Consider the following 18097-nt stretch of genomic DNA (forward strand, 5'->3'; position numbering starts at 1 on the left):
TTCTACACAAGGTACTCACAAAACACATAGACTAAAGCCTTTAGACTCCTATAGTTGTAGCTTAAGCTGTCTCCATTGAAGCATTCATGTCAGGTGAAGAATATATATACTACTCAAAACAAGTTAAAGAACACCCACAATTGGAGGAAGGCCGAATACCCACAAGCCATGGCAGATTAACTATAGTCATATGAAAAAATTGGGTTTTCTTTAACTTCTTTTGTCTAGTATATATATGAAAGTGCCATGTATCTCAACATTTGACAAAAGAATGGCAAATATGTATTTGAAATCTATTTTAGCCTCTTATTTTGTTGGGTCTGATTTCTTTTCATTAATTTTTTTTAAAATATAATAGAAATGTAGAATATTATAACAGGCAAATAGCCATCCATTTTGTCAGTGACCCTCCCCAAAATCTAGCATTACATTTATACCTTCCGTGTCATGTTAACAAATCCTAATGTTTTGAATATTTCAGAGTTTCCTTGCAACCAAAGAATTATTTGTTTTCAGTATTATTTAAGAAATGTCTACCGGGTAGTCATTGAAAACTAGTTACTGAAGTAAAACATGTGCTGTGACTTCTTCACATTTTCAAAAGCCACGGTGTATAACACTACAACACAAATCCATGTTATCAATGCAGATACCATGATGTGTACAATATGGCGTCTTTTATAGTGACAACCAAAATATTGATTGTGTAGTTTGACTTATGAGAATTAAACTGTACTTAAAGTGAAACATGTTTGTAATTAAATGTTTGACAGTGCCTGCAGGCTAACACCAGACCAATTAATTTCCATGTTTTTTGGATGACCCTTGTCTTAGAGGTAGTCATCAAGCCATACCCAAAGGCTGGAAGACCTAAAGTATCACCTGGCCTATGGGGTCGACCATTTAGAAACACAATCAGGTCTGCAGGACATGCAGGACTGTGTGCGTGTGTGTGTGCGTGCGTGCGTGAGTGTGTTTCTGTGTTTGTGGATGATTGTGGATGATTGTACTAGTCTGTACTAATGCTGGATTTATAGTGCTAACCCACTGAGATACCATGCCGCAGTTTAACATATATACCCCACTCACACACAGAAAACTGACAACCAGTACTTATTTTATACTCTTAATGCGAAGCACCAGGCAGGGTAACAAAAAGTACCATCTTTTAACATCTTTGGTATGATGCATCCAGGGATCGAACACCCGACCTCTCACCAGGCAGACACTCCATCCACTAGACCATGTAGGAGGTCATTACGACTAGAACATCTTGATTTTCTAAATATTTAAAAAACAAACATGTATATAAATAAATAGAGAATCTCACCCAAATGTCTTTTGATATTAAATATATCAACAAGAGTTGATAAAAGTGAAAAAATTCCAAGGCTTGCCGAGGATATATGCCACTTTTAACAACGAGTGTTGATATATTTGATATCAAAAGACACAAGGGTGAGATTTTATTTATCATCCAACATCATTCTTCCAACTTTTTCATTTTGTAGACAGTAATTAGCAGTGTCTTCAGTGTAAAAAGTACTGCGAACAGCTTCAGTAGCAGAGCCATTAATGATGTCATTTGATTGTGACGTCATGGTAACCAGTCACATGCCGCTAAACAAAGATCTGAGAACATCCTATTACGGGTCATGTCAGAACGACCTTTCGCGAACTTTGACTGACCACTGAAATGACAAACAAGAAAACGACATCAGCCAATAGGAAAGCAGCTTTCTTGAGCTTAACGACACTCGTTTCAACCTGGCGACATCCAGACTACACTTGAAAAATATGCTGACACAGTTCTCAATAAAAAATTCTGAAAACTGACCAAACGAACATTCCAGAATGTCTAATATATGGTTGCGATTGTATGGCAGTGCTTCCCAATTAGTGTGCAACGCCTCCTCCGTCCAAATGTTTATCCCATGGAAGCGAGAGATAATTTTGATGGAATCAGTCGTAAGGGCGTATAAACTGTCATTCTGAATACCCAGTGTAAATGTTTTTAAGGTTGCATAATTAGAAAACACATGATCTGGTAAGCGACGCTTTGATTGGTGGGATGAAAGGTCGTTCTGAAGTGACCTGTAATGGGATGTCCTCAGATTTTTGTTTAGCGACAGCGATACCTAAGGTCTAATTTTGATGAGATTGAGCTTGAGTACAGAGGAAATTAGATTTCAGTATTCTCGTCATGCATTACAAGAACTGTGTCAGTAATCAATAAGAATACATCACTCGTCACACAAACACAATCTGGGTTCCAATTACAGACAAGGACAATCGTTGGCACCTGAATCATATTACTGCCTTAGGAAAAAGCAAGTATCAACAATCATTATATCAGTATACAGATCAGTAATCAATAATCAATAAACGTTTGCTTGCTAATCAAACAGAATGGTGATTAACATTAATAAACTTCACGATTTAATAGAATTGCAAGATGTGAATATTTCAACAGTTGAACACTCGACCACTCATTCTTTCTACAGCACACTTACTTTATAAATCAGTCGCTCTTTCTACAAGAACTTTGGTATTCTGATTGGTCGATCAGAAGTTTTAAATCTTAATATATCTCAAATTTGATGATCACTTCACTGCACATATAACTATCTTGTCTGCCGTTATTGTGTTCACTCGTCCGTTCATCCTTTATAATCAACTTTATAAAATCTGTACTGGGACTATGGGTTGTCTGCCCATGTGCAGCATGCTCATCGCCGATTGGCTGCAAATCATAAACTAGTTCCAGTCTACATACCAGTGTTTCCTTATCCCTTGTTTCAAATATGTATACATTTATTTGTCAACAGTGAATTCTGAATAAGGCTACAAAAAAACCTGATATTTAAGGATTTTCATTTTTTCATTTAGGGAGGTGTTTACACTGCATAAATCCATGAGTGGTACGACACAATATGCACCCTTCATAAATCCTTGTTACTAATGCCCTGACTGGTTTTAAAAGATTTAACAAATTCTACGATCAGCTGCCACCCTGAAACAGCTGCCACCATGCCACTTTCACCATTACAACACATAATCTTTCCCCAAAGTGATCGTTGCTCTACGACTGTCGTAAGTCTATGTTATACTATTGGACTTACAATCTGCTAAGCACTCGGGGTCCCGTTCCACAAAGTAATCTTAGCGCTATGACAGTCGTAGGCCCTGTTCCACAAATCGATTGCAGAGCTACGACTGTCGTAAGTCTATGTTAAATTATGAGACTTACGATCATCTTAGCACTCCCGGCCCTGTTCCACAAATTGATCACAGCACTATGTTTGTTGTAAGTCTATATTAAAGTGTGGGATTTACTATCGTTTAAGCCCTCAGGGCCCTGCTCCACAAAGCAATCCTAGTGTTACGACTGTCGTATGTCGATCACAGTGCTACGTTTGTTGTAAGTCTATGTTAATGTATGAGACTTACGATCATCTTAGCACTCCGGGCCCTGTTCCACAAATCGATCGCAGAGCTACGACTGTCGTAAGTCTATGTTAAATTATGAGACTTACGATCATCTTAGCACTCCCGGACCTGTTCCACAAAGCGATTGCAGAGCTACGACTGTCGTAAGTCTATGTTAAATTATGAGACTTACGATCCTCTTAGCACTCTGGGGCCTGTTCCACAAATCAATCAGAGCACTATGTTTGTTGTAAGTCTATATTAAAGTGTGGGATTTACTATCGTTTAAGCGCTCAGGGCCCTGCTCCACTAAGCAATCAGAGTGTTACGACTGTCGTATGTCGATCACAGTGTTAAGTTTGTTGTAAGTTTATGTTAATGTCTGAGAGTTACGATAAGCTCAGCACTCAGGGCCCTGCTCCACAAAGTGATCGTAGAGTTACGACTGTCATAAGTCGATGTTAAAGTATGAGAGTTAAGATCAGCTTAGCGCTAAAATCTCCCAAGACAGGGCCCAGGACATGCAACTCTTTCTGAGGCCATAATAAGTTTTGCTGCAGGTCTGTGAACAAAGCCACCAGAAGTAGAAACTTGTGAAGGGCGACTGCTGAGTATTCTGGCTATGGCGTGTTAAGAAGATTAATGTAAGATCAAGTAAGGGCAAATGTTGGCTTGCTGTGCCCTAAGCTCTGAGACAGAGCCTTGCTACTCCTGGAGTGGAGTAATGGAATTAGGCTTAAGAGATTTACGAGCTATTTGAGATAATCACCAAAGCAAGTAAGAGATCAAGCAGATTGTGAACGTTATTACCGTATTTAACCCACATGCTCCTTGTTGGTAGCTGTAAGCAACATTGTGCTTGTTAGGACACAAAGATGACCAGAGTGTTTAACCTGTGTATTGCGACATGATAAAAGCCATTGTATAGAGGATATTATGTCAGTGTTTTATGTCATACTATGACATGAACACGAATATAATGTTCTATTTATTACTGAAGAAGATGTCTACATACAGAGACGAATTTGAGTGTTTAGCTATAAGGACAGCAAGTTGTTGAATGACGTCAACAATCTTCAGCTATGGCATCGTTTTCAGTGTGACGTCATTCCGACCTCACATCACAATAAGATTCAAATGACATCAACAATCTTCAGCAATGGCATCGTTTTCAATGTGACGTCATTCCGACCTCACATCACAATAAGATTCGAATGACGTCAACAATGACATATAGATGATGGAAACAATACACTGTTGTCTTGTGACGTGATATGACCCTGGGGCACATATGATTTTTATGAAGCCCAATATGTTTGCCCTTGTAGGTAATAAATAGAGTACCATCGTTCTACCTTTCTATGAACAATGTACAGGTAACAAAATATGTGCAGTCATTGTGTACAAAATACTTACTTTTATAGAGAATATAAATAATAATCCACAGCTTTTTTCAGACTTGTGGTCTATGTTGCAACTAGATTCGTAAGAAAACAAATACCGGAATGTAGATATTCACTCGTATTGAAACTATTCCATAAAGGGATCCTATACTAAGATTATTGTAACTGCCATACTTTAACACTGACATCACCTTATGGAACGTGACTGGTGTGTTCAAGGAGATGTGAGGTATAGTGAGGTGAAATAGGGTTTAATATCACTTATATAGCGACATGAATGTGTGTGTGTCTGCTTGTACTAGTCAGGACATATGCCAGTTTAATAGTGCTAGCCCACTTCGATACCATGATGCAATTGAACATGGATACCCCACTCAGGCATATGACACAGACTTTGAGCCGACCAGTCCTTGTTTTAGCCGAGCACCAGCCAGGGTGACAACAAGTACCATCTTATAGCATCTTTTGCTATGATGCGGCCAGGGGATCAAACATGCAAGTTCCACTCTCCAAACCATGCTCTATCCACTACACCATGGATGGGGTTCAAGGGCATGTTCAAGTCTAAGGGGGGCGGTCGGGTAGCCTAGTGGTTAAAGCGTTAGCTCGTCACGCCGAAGACCTGGGTTCGATTCCCAAAATGGGTACAATGTGTGAAGCCCATTTCTGGTGTCCCCCACCGTGATATTGCTGGAATATTACTAAAAGCGGCGTAAAACCATACTCACTCACTCACTCAAGTCTAATGTTGTGTGTGTTAGACATTTTTTAGTTGCAATAGAGTATACAAAGGCCAGGCATGACTTGTCCCTTATGCCCCACTACAGGTATTGCTCAACCTGGCTTTATAAGTGGGCACTTTACATTCCTAAACGTAATTACCATATTGACACATATCACATGACTGATTGCACGAGTTACAACATCAGAATATGAGACACAGTCGGAGACTACTTTGTGATTGATCTGTAATCAGATCATAGGTAATAATTAGAGTAGTAGCGTAGTACACATGCATGAGGAGTTCGGTCGTCACGTATCAATACTAAGTATATGTTAGAATATGCTTTGCTTTGAGCGTAAATTTTAAATACCTTCTTTTTAGAAAATACAAGGTCATGTATATTGGTAACAGATCTGTGGTGACCTTACGTTGGTCACAGATCAGTTGTGACCTTGCGTTGGTCACAGATCTGTGGTGACCTTGCGTTGGTCACAGATCTGTGGTGACCTTACGTTGGTCACAGATCTGTGGTGACCTTACGTTGGTCACAGATCTGTGGTGACCTTATGCATGGCTTTTCACAGATATTACACCACTAATTCATAAAACATAACCTGAAAAGTCCACAGGTCTAAGATGTCGCTGGTGCATCATGAGTTTTATTACAACAATACGATACACGATACATTTTCAACTGTATCGATACAAGATGGTACACTCGCTAAAATAAAATATTTCTAACTCATTTAATGACCCCAAGCATTTTTGGTCAGTCAGTACAGCAAAATGTAATTAGCATTTCCAGTTATTAAAAATAGCCACTACGAAAATGTGTCTACAGCTAGCCTTTCCCTTTGAACCATTTAAAGTCAAGAAGTTTCTATGAAATTTGACAAAAATATGCATACTGGATAACGCTACGTATCGCAATCTATGAAACATCATATGCACTGTATCATGACCACCTTGTTTCGTGATACGTATTGTACCGTGACCAGCTTGTATCATCATAAGTATTGTATCGTGACCAGCTTGTATCGTATTGTATAGTGACCAGCTTATATGATGTTACATATTGTATCGTGACCATCTTGTATCGTTTCACCCCAACACACAGCATTATATCTCACCTGGAAGCACCTGGGGCCTGGTTTTCCGGTCGGCATGGAGGTCTGAGCATGAATCTTCAGATCGCCAACAACTGCGATCATCGTCTTGCACACAATTCGTTCAATCTCTTCCCAGATCCACTCTGTATCGTGACCCATCGTGTTCATCTGCTGGAATACTGATGTCAGCTTACGCTTACTCCCCTCCTCGTCCTTCTCCGATTGGTTGAAAGTACTACTTCGCTTATTCAATGAATAATTCGTCAAATGCATGAACACTTCTTGCAAGTTTTTATTGGTCGGATTTTCGTATGGAATGGTAGAAAATCGGGCGAGGCCCTCTTTACATATATAAAACTCCAGCGGTTCGACACTCGTCACTGTCACATACACTCGGAGATCAAATTTGAATTTCTCCAACAAAAACACATTGGACAAATATTCTTGGACTATATGGCAGCGGCCATTATGGCTGTTGTACTGCGTGGGTTCCCGGAGAAGGTAGATACCCTCGCCCTGTGAACCCTCGCTCGGTTTGACAATATACGTGGGTTTCGGTTTCACCTTTTTCTCGGTCAGCTGTCGGACCTCGTTGCTGAACTCGTGAAACTGGTAGGGTAAAAACCATGAGCGCGGATAGAAGTCATAATCACTTGGGAACAGATTCCTCATGAAGTCCAGTGTTCGACACAGATTGATTTTACTTAACATTTCTTGTATACCTGCAATGAAAATGCAATATTTTTTCTAAAATACATATACAATAAACTGCTTTTATAACAAACTCAAAGGGACTACTAATGTTAGTTCGTTATAACGGTATTAGTTATAAGCATTTTGACTGAATTTCCTCTGTAGTCGTTGCATTTAAAGACTTTCAAAGACTTTAGCCCAATCACTGTTTTACTATTGTTAACTGAGAGTATTAATTGGGGTCAAGGTCTCTGTACTTAATCCAGTTAATCACGTGGCCGCAAATGTTTTGATTGGCTGATCGGTGTCACATGAGCAGCTGAGAGATTAACAGTTCATTATAAGTGAGTGAGTGAGTATGGTTTAACGCTGCTTTTTGCAATATTCCAGCAATATCACCGGGGGACACCAGAAATGGGCTTCACACATTGAACCCATGTCGGTAATCGAACCTGGGTCTTCGGCGTGACGAGCAAATGCTCTAACCACTGGGCTACCCCACCGCCCCAATTCATTATAAGGAAAAGCATTATCACTGACAGAGTACACGTGGGACCACAAATTGAGTTCGCTATATCCATTATTTCGTTATAAGCATGTTCATTATATCCATTATTTTTTCTTATAAAATATACAGCCAATGGCCGAGACTGAAGAAATAGTGCGTTATATTCGTCAGTTCATTATGAGCATGTTCATTATAAACGTTGTTTACTGTAGATTACTCGAGCTGAGAACTAACCCTCAAGTTTGAGGCATCATGTGAATCAGATACAGATCTGTACAAACATGCAACCAATATTATTTTCTATACCAAATGTTACGTTCTCTCCCATGATGTTTTCGGGGGCACAGGTCGTCAAAAACGCCTCAATTCGCTGTGCAGTGTTGCCTCACTTGGGCATGCACGAAACCTACGATTGTGGGTTCAAATCCCGATTTGCCTCGATTATTGTTTTAGGTTTGTTTGCACCCTCCCGTGTTTGCTGCTTTACTAAGTGGTTAACATCTGAGACCTGCATCACTTCAGGCTTTCCTCCCACATTAAAGTGACACGCCGTACTAATGGGAGAGGGGGCACGGGTGGCCCAGTCGTCTAAGGTGCTGCGATTCGCTGTGCAGAGTTGTGTCCCTTGGGCACGCCAGAAACCTATGATTGTGGGTTTGAATCCCGGTTCGACCCAATTATGTTTCTAGGTTTGTCAGCACCATACACGTGCTCGTGGGTTTCACCGAAGTGGTAAACGTCTAAGACCTGCTTCACTTCGGGCTTTCCTCCCACATTAAGCTGACACGCAGCGATATAACTGGAATACTGTTAAAAGCGGCGTTAAACCAAACTCACTCACTACTAATGGGAGAGTTCAAATCACCTGTAGGGGGGGATGCTAACCTACTTACACCACCTGGGCTACAACCATGAAGCCCTTTACACAGTAATGCAAAATCAAACCAAAGCTCACTCCCCTCTCATCAAAATCAAATCATCCACCCTCGGCATGGCACATACAGGGTAGTTACAAAAGGACAACCTGTGGAAAAAATGGATACAGCAACCCTAGTGGTGTGACTATGAATACTGTCTTCATTAGAATATTTTCATCAACACGCTCTGAATGTATATTGACATGTCTATACAAACACCGCCATGATATTGCTGGAATATTGCTAAAAGCGGCGTAAAACCATACTCACTCACTCACTATACAAATAATGGAAACGCTACCAACACAAATATTTCATTTTATCAACAGCTTCACAGCACAGCATGGCACCGATGTTGACTATAAATATTTAAAGTACTTATCAATGTCCCATGGACAATCGCCTGAATCAATCATTCTTTGCACCCCGTTGTTTCAGCCCTTGTAAACACACCCTTATCAAAGCCTGTCAAGGTGATTTACCACAGCGGCACCGATATCGTCAGACATACCCAACACCTACTCATTCATTGACTAAAGTCAAGTGTTAAAAGCAGTTAAAAAACATACCCTGAAATTAATAGGGCATCTGTGAGTGTCTTTACTTGGAGCATGAGAACTTTGGTACACATTATGCAAGAACTGATATTGGCCAAATCACAAATGAATGTTCGAAATGGCCTGCTTCAATAATACTGCAATGCCTGTGAAGTTAATTATTTGTATTAAGTGCCCATGGTAATAGACATCGTATGATGTGCATATGAATCAATACATTTGTAGGAATTTGCAGCAGTTTCCTTAGGCTATAGAAGGAAATTTTTATTGTAAACTTAGTTAGCCAATATGTGACATGTCACACCCACACTCGAACTACTTGGGTTGCCAGGCTGTCTCAGGTATTGGCTCTTTCACAGTCAGTGAGTTGGGATTAATCATCACTGGCGGACTGTGGTTGGGGTACTGGGTGTAGGGTGTGGGGGTGGGTGCTGGAGGTGTTGGGGGTGGTGTGGGGTGGGTGGGGTGTGGTGTGGTGTGGGGTGGTGGGGTGGGGGTGGGTGAGTATGAGGGTGTGGTGAAGGGTGGATGAGTGGTGTGTAGGTGTGTGGGTGGGGGAATGGGGTGGGTGGAGGGTGGATGAGGTGTATGTGGGTGGGGGTGGGTGAGGGTTGTGTAGGTGTGTGGGTGTGAGTGGATGGGCGATGGGGGATGGGGTGGTGGAGGTGTGTGGGTGTGAGTGGGTGGGGGATGGGGTGATGAAGATAAGATGAGGGGTGTGTAGGTGTGTGGGTGTGGATGTAGTGGGGGTTGTCTCATTTGGTTCAATTTTTTAAGTTGGCATAGTGTCCCCCTTTTATCAAACTCCAGACCGTCTGTATTAATACAATATTTCAGTTATATCACAGCATGAATCTGTGATTCAAACTAATGTTCAGAGGATCCTGACACACCAATGAGAAGCAACTCTGCACATCACACACTAAGTGGTATTTGGAAACGTACAACGAAAACATCAGGGAACTAGGTTTTTATACCACTATTAGCAATTGGCTTCACACATGGCACCCACATAGGGAATCAAACCTGGGTCTAAAGCGTGAAGAACCACCACATAACCATAAGGCTAAGTCCGTCCCCCTAAAATGACAGTAATAATGCTCTGTTGGCATTGTCTATGATATTTCTATTTCTATTTTTAGCCGATAACCATGCTGGGATTTCACTTTAATTTATGCATATATTTTAGCAGAGGGATCTTAAAAGCTATTTTTTATATTTTTCCCATTTCTAACAGAATTCCGATGTAAGAACAAATGGGAAAGATTTATTCCCAGGAGGACAACAGACCTGGAAATTTGTTGACTCTCCCCGATATGAGGTCGCTGTGGTCCTGGAAGCCAATCGCGTGCCAGTAGAAGTCACATGGTTCTCTCCGGGGCACGATGACCTGGAACATAGGAGTAGAGTGAGTGAGGGAATGCTCAACTACTCTACAGTCAGCAACATCGCAGCAATATCATGGCAACACTCGAGCCTGGGCCAATGGTATTATCAGTATGCCAGCAATATTGTTTCTGTGTTGTGGTATATTGGGTAACACAAATATATCAAGTTTCGTTATTATTTGTATTAATTGAACTAAAATCTACACAGAAATTCATTCACAAATGATGTTTCCCTTTGAAAACGATTTTTCTCTCACATTGTTATCTCCCCTGTATCCATGACAACAAAATGGCGGCAGCTGACCATTCTGAGTAATACTTACTTCAGTATGTTCCAAACACAAGGTCAAATCAAAGTAGCATTTTGAAATAACTGAACCCATCAATTGTGGCCTTGTTTTACAGGTAAACGTACACTCAATGTACAATAAGACAAAATTTTGGGTATAACCGAAAATAAGCTGATATTTACGCCTGCTTGGTAACAGCTTTTTTTTCATTTCTAAGATCAAGACTGTTTTGGCGAACATAGAAGTAGTCCAATCTTTAAAAAAAAATTCTTATTTTATTAATTTAATATTTATATTTCCTTCCTTCACACATATCCTATTTTTTCCTCAGGCATTGTGACATCAATTTTTAATCTGCAGAAGTCTTTTGAAAAATACTGAGTGTTCTTAACTTCTTTTGAGTAGTATACATAAATTTGCAGCATCCATAAAGAATGAGATAATGGTAAGTCTAGTTTGGTCTAATCTCCTTGCACTTGTCTAATACTTCCACTGCAGTGACTTGCAGCAAGCCTATAGCCATTGACTTCCCATGATCAATCAGTCCTTTCTCTAACAAAAGACAAACCACTCAAAATGGCTAAAAAAGCCTCCAGTAGATTCAAATAAAGCATTATCCAACGCTTGAGTTTCGATTTGATTTGCATGTACAACATTGTTTGTTACACTCGTCCACAGCCGCCATCATACCGGGCGTGCTGACGACAATCACACGTTGTTCGTGTGGTCTCACTTAATCCTGTCTTTATATAACATAAATCAATAGCATAGCCAAGACTTGATAGCCTCGCTCCGGCGCCACTAACCACAAATTATTAAACCTCAATATTCCATTCTAGTTTTTCAGAATTATTTTGAAAACTAAATCATATTAATTTTTTCAATAGTTTTAGATTAAATTATGAGAATGGTATTTTTGATATGTTAATATAGTTAAAATGGAGACTTAATACAGTCTAGTAATTCAATAAATGGCTTGTTAAAGCAGTGATTGTATTTACATGTATGTTGCCTGCAGTAAACATGGTAACAACATAGAAGAATTGCCAAGGAAAGTTGTGTTTAAAAATATCAATAAAAATATATAAAAATATGTATAATTCAAAATATCAATGAAGTCAGGACTCAAAATTGAAACATGTTGACTAAAATTCAATTCAAAACATTCTCAGTAATGTTAGATTTATAGTAACAAAATCAAGATATTATTTGAAAGATGCATCTGAAGTTTTATTTTCCCCAAAAAATAAGATAAAAATGTTACATGATAGCAGGAGTTTGACATAGGAGTACTTCTAATGTGTCAAATATTGCTGTGTCAGTAACCATGGTTACATAATTTGAAAGATGAAGAGGTGGTAAAGAGATTGAACTTTTTTGATTCAAGAAAACATATTTTGTTTAAAAAACTGCTCAGGTTAAGTTATTTGTTCGTCAAATTAATCAGTTGTGAGGTTCAACGCAAAACTCAAAGCCAGAGGGTGATACTAAGCCTGACTTGCACCTCATTGTATTGTGAATATTTTATTCACATCAGTGAAATAGATTGTGGACAATTTCTTACAAGTTAGAAAAAAACCCTCTACATAGACATACGCACTATCCAGTTACAGGATAAAACATACAAGGAAACAGACTGAAAAAGATGGCAATTGTGAAAGGAAGCTATGGACAACGAGGTCCAATGTCACACAAACCCTATAGTCCTATCTATAGAGTCATGTACAGATCTAAATGTCAGCTCATTTTTCGTTGTTACCATTGTGAGCTTTAAAGGTCACACTTGTTTTTGGCTCATACATTTTATTACAGACACATAAGCCTCAGTAGGTTGAGATAAAAGATCAAATATATTTGAGTTTCTGAACATTCTTTAATTCTAGTTTCTATTATATAGTCATTTATTCAAGATGGGTTACTAAATTACTGACGCTGATTTGTAAATTGGGATCTGGTCATGTTTGGAGCACTCCAGGTGCAGGTAATGTCCAACAATTTCTTTCTGAAATCAAGTTATGTTTTAAGGCATCATGTACAAGACATTGTGCATTTTCCAGTGGTTCTAACACAAACACATTTACCGTATTCAACGTAATAAGCGCCCCGCTCTAATAAGCACCCATGGCGATATTTGCTAATATATTGGCTAGTGAACAATCCCAATCAGCACCCCTTCCGATTGATCAATGCACACAAGACTTTTTTTTTCGTGTATAATACGCACTCGTGTGTTATATCACCCTTAATTATGGGCAATTAAATTCTTGAAAAATATATCTGTCGTATGTAATATTTCAGGCTGTTAGCTTAAACCACGAAATTTACAGTCATTCACGAACTCAAAACAATATTCTAATAAACGCCCTCTGTTTCTAATTTTGAGAGCGCCCTGGACGCTTATTACGTTGAATATGGTAGTTGTATTAAATATGTATTTGGTTGTGAAAATTTTATTAATGTTATCTCACTTGATAAATTTAGGACAGCTCTGACAAGGTTCTGTTCAAGTTGTCGTAATCTACAAATTGAAACTGGTAGATATGAGAGCATTGCCAGATGTGAATACTTTTCATACTTGTCTGTTCAGAATAGTTTAATTTGAGAGAAAAATATTTGCCCTTGAAATATGTAACAATGCCATCATTAAAGAAGTTGTATTAATGCCAAATAAGCAAGAACATATTGCCCATAGTATTAGTTTAAATATATACAATGCAATGCTTGGTTAATAGAAAAATACTGTCACATTGATTATACACTGTACCACATATATTGCGGTGGGCTATATCACAGTATATGGATCTATGGTCAAGTCCATATTGAATAAAAGACTACTCTCTATTATTGTGTGGTTCTATTGACACAGCACAAGAAATATTAATGGAGACTCGATAGACATGAAGAATAGGCTGGACGCATTGTTCATGGCTGGTATCACTGCCCTGATTGTCGGTGTGGTGAGTTGCGACTTAAACACAAGCTACCATACTACAACTGTTTAGCTTTGGATGTTTATCGTGTTTACAGTAATTGCTTCTGTCAGTGTTGTTTTTTTTATTGGTTGTTTTATAATTATAAATAATATGCACTGACTCAGTGATTACTCTAAAAAATATAAGTTGCTCTTTATTGCTATCTGTTGCTTTTTGTAGTTGGAGCCTGTGAAGATCCGGGGTAGAATGGGTCTTCAGCAACCCATGCTTGCCATTAAAGGTGACTATGCTTGTCGTAAAAGGCGACTAACGGGATTGGGTGGTCTGACTCGCTGACTTGGTTGATCCATGTCATCGATCCCAATTGCGTGGATCGATGCTCATGATGTCAATCACTGGATTGTCTGGCCCTACTTGATTTTTTACAGACCGCCATCATATAGCTGGAATATTGCTGAGGGTGGCGTTAAACAACAAACAAACCCTTGTAGTTGGATCATTTTGTTTTACCAATCCATGAAAGAACAGATAAACAAACAGGAAAATAAATTTTAATTACTGTTTTCTAAAAATTCTGATTTATTCTGTTCAGCTGATCTGTAAACAATGAAAACCATACATCACCCCACATAGCGTTAAACTAGTCTATTGTTTTCTTTGTATTATCCACTGGTGTAACAAACTGAGAAAACAGAAAAAACATGATAAAAATTCTGTATTTATTTTGTTGTTGCTAACAATTCATTCTGGTCAGTCGATTTGTAAATGGGAAACATAGAATAGTGTTGCCTGATGGACCGTCCAACAGTTCAAGTCTGTTGCTCCCGATCTCACGTACAGCTGTCGCAGTTTACCTCCTGCCGTGTGTGTAGACCTCCATTATTGATGTGCAACCGGTCGCAGGTACCCAAGTGTGGAATTAAACAACATTCAGAGTCAAGCGTCGTTGATCTCGGGGGAGATATAAAACTAGGATTGGTAGGTATGATTATCCACGGATGAGTAATCGTGGTTACTTTGTAGCCTACAAAATCAATACAGCAATTTTATTTTGTGTCGATATTGTTAAAGGTGGATTTACCCTCTTGGATGGATAAAAAATATATGAATAATTCTTTTGTCTAAGATATTCTTCAATACGTATACAATTCTTTTGTGTGACTTTAATCAGGTTCAAGTTTTATGTTGGGGTACCGCTGATTGGTAAGGGAGGGTGCATTGTGGATGTTGGGAATTCATACTGATAGTGGTGTCATTTTCTCAAAAACACAGCACCAAATTTTGTGTTGTATTTAAGCCCCAGGCCGCATTACAGAAAATAGAATTTTCTCATTTAAAATATATCCGAAATTAAGCCCACCAATTTGGGAAGCTAACACTTTCTTACCTAAATAGGGGACACACTTTGCTGAATACGTCAGAAACTGTTAAGTTGATTTAACTGAGACAATATTAAACTTTGAACCAGACTGTTGAATGCACATTAGAATGTGCCTCGTTTAGTGCATTGCCATGTATTAACTTTCGAAGGGAGTAAGTTATTAACTTAAGGAAGATCACTTCAAAATAAATATCTGAATTTAAGTCTATTGGCCTAAAGGCGGAATTATTTTTGTTTTTAGGCTCATGAACATAATTATGAGTTGGCCTAAACACGGGAAGTCCCATCAGGAAAGAATAGTCTGTTCGTGGGCATCGCCTAATTTTGTTTTTTTAAGATATAAACAAAAAATACTGCTTGGTTAGCTGATCAAATACCACTGAACCACTTGCAGTTTATTTGTAATACCCTAATATAAAAAAAACTACAGAATGTAAAAGGTTCAAGGCATAGTAAACTACGTTTATAACGAACACGCTTATAACGAACTGACCGATAAAACGAACTTATTTTTTAGTCCCAGCTATCTGTTGTATATTTGCTGTAAATATGCTAATGGCGGACTACGGTTATTAGGGACTAACATTAGTGGCCCCTTTGAGTTCGTTATAATGGTAGTTTACTGTACGGTATGTTACAAGAAGGGCAGAGGTTGCTAGGGACCTACTGTCTTAAAACCCAAATTAGAGTGAGTGGGTATGGTATTACACAGCTTTTTAAGATGGTCTTTGAAAGGCATTAAGAAGTGATTCACATAATTTAGCTTTTAAGATATTCAATAAATATCACGGCGGGGGACACTAGAATTGGGCTTCACACATTGTACCCATGTGGAAAATCAAACCCGGGTCTTCAGCGTGACGAGCAAACGCTGTAACCACTAGGCCACCTCACTGCCCCTACAATTATAAGAATGCTCATTCCATTTTAAAGTAACTTTGACATAAACCAATCAGTTTAATCTCCTGTCACACGCAGTAATCAAATAATAGTCCCATTCCATGGATCGATGCCTTACGTCGATATGAAATGCATACCCAGCCTATCTATATTCTTGATCGACCAGCTCTGAGTGGATTATCTCGGGGCCCAGCGGTGCTGACAAGACAATCATGAAGAGAGAATATTTGCAAGTTTAATGTACTTGCTGCAGGATAATTATTGATTTGGAATAAACAAATATGTCTGATTGGCTTGACTATCTTTATGTATTTGTACTCTACATGTGATATGTTTACACAGTTGTGTTGGACATTGATATCATAACACATTCTCTACTTCTTGTGTTTGTGTCTGACAACACATCCTATTGTTAGTTGTGTGTACACACACTAGGCGTGGCTTATCGAAAATATGAATTGTCAATAACCTATACCATATATTCTTTATTAAACTGCTACCAAGTACCTACTTGTACAGGTAAATCTAGGAGAATTACAGGGAACAGATTGTGAAGTTTGTGTGGTTCAAAAATTTAATTTTGAAGATGTTTAGAGATAATATCAGTTAAAAATAGTGTTTTTAATAATCTAAAATCATTTAAAATATCAAAAATAACCATATGAAAAAAAATAATATCTGTGTATGAATAGAAAATACTTGGTATGTAGATTACAAAATCTATGCTATTTATGTGTTTCAAGAATTTTTTTCGAGATTATGCAGTTTGTTTTACAAGTCATATAATTTGTCGTTTAGGGCAATGGAAATAAGATATATAAAAAAAAATAAGAAAAAACCCAACTTCATGTACACTTATGACTTTACAATGTAAATAATAACTTTTATCTCACTAACAAAAAGACAACAATGATTTTTTATTAAAGTAATAAGTTAAAGTGATAAATCTGGTTCTGTTAGTAGGCTATTGTTCTAAGCTCTAAGGAAAAGAAAATGCTTTTTAACATCACGATGAAACTTAGTATTGTTGAAATGACAGCAATTCACACAGGACTACATACCCAGGTAATATACTGACCCATGGATGAATCCAGATTAATTCACACATCTCACAGTTTTAAAATGCAGAGTGAGTGAGTATGGTTTTACACCTCTTTTAGCATTATTCCAGCTATATCATGGCTGGATTTAAAGTGAGTGAGTGAGTGAGTATTGTTTTATGCCACTTTTAGCAATAGTTTAGCAATTCCACAGCGGGGAACACCAGGAATGGGCTTCACACATTGTACACATGTGGGGAATCGAACCCGGGTCTTTGGTGTGACGAGCAAACGCTTTAACCACTAGGCTACCCGACTGCCCCAGCTGGATTTAAAACATACAGACATTTCATTTGTCATTCTGAGTCCCAAAACCAATTATGTTGTGGTTTGGGAAATATTGATAATTGGTTATTAAGAACAGTGTAGGTCCTTAGTCTATTTATTTTTAATTTGTAACTCTCTTGGCGTTTTATTTTCCAGATATGGTGACAGACTGAGACGGCAATGCACTATGCCATAGACTTTATATATCTTCCGTCCTGGTGAGCTAAAAAGCTATTGTTCGCCACCTCACATTAGGATGGGCCAGGTAAAGGGAACAGCATCACTATTTTATAGTTCTAACTGCTTTGCATATTTAGTAGGATATATCTCTTCTGTGATAGCTTAATCTGTACATTCTTGTTATTGTCAACAAATTTAGTGGTCCAGAATAATGTTATTGGCATCAGTCTAGTATACACACATACCTGTGTATTTGTTAGGTTCATGAATTAACTTAGACATAGTAATTTAAACACTGAAACTGAGTGAGTGAGTGAG

The 18097-nt window shown here is 38.4% G+C and overlaps 1 protein-coding gene across 1 annotated transcript in view; it reads right to left on the reverse strand.

Annotated features, from left to right (window-relative positions):
* LOC139459198 (tubulin polyglutamylase TTLL11-like) overlaps positions 1-18097 on the reverse strand; it is a 44565-nt gene that overhangs the window by 24431 nt on the left and 2037 nt on the right. Inside the window, exons 2-3 of the mRNA XM_071240651.1 lie at positions 10631-10730; positions 6687-7387 (exon numbers count right to left, since the gene is read on the reverse strand). Of these exons, the coding sequence (XP_071096752.1) occupies positions 6687-7387; positions 10631-10730 (801 nt within the window). The remainder of the gene's footprint in view (positions 1-6686; positions 7388-10630; positions 10731-18097) is intronic.

This window comes from Haliotis cracherodii, unplaced genomic scaffold (assembly GCF_022045235.1).
Source record: "Haliotis cracherodii isolate W230 unplaced genomic scaffold, xgHalCrac1.p SCAF_13, whole genome shotgun sequence".
Taxonomy (NCBI): Eukaryota; Metazoa; Mollusca; class Gastropoda; order Lepetellida; family Haliotidae; genus Haliotis; species Haliotis cracherodii.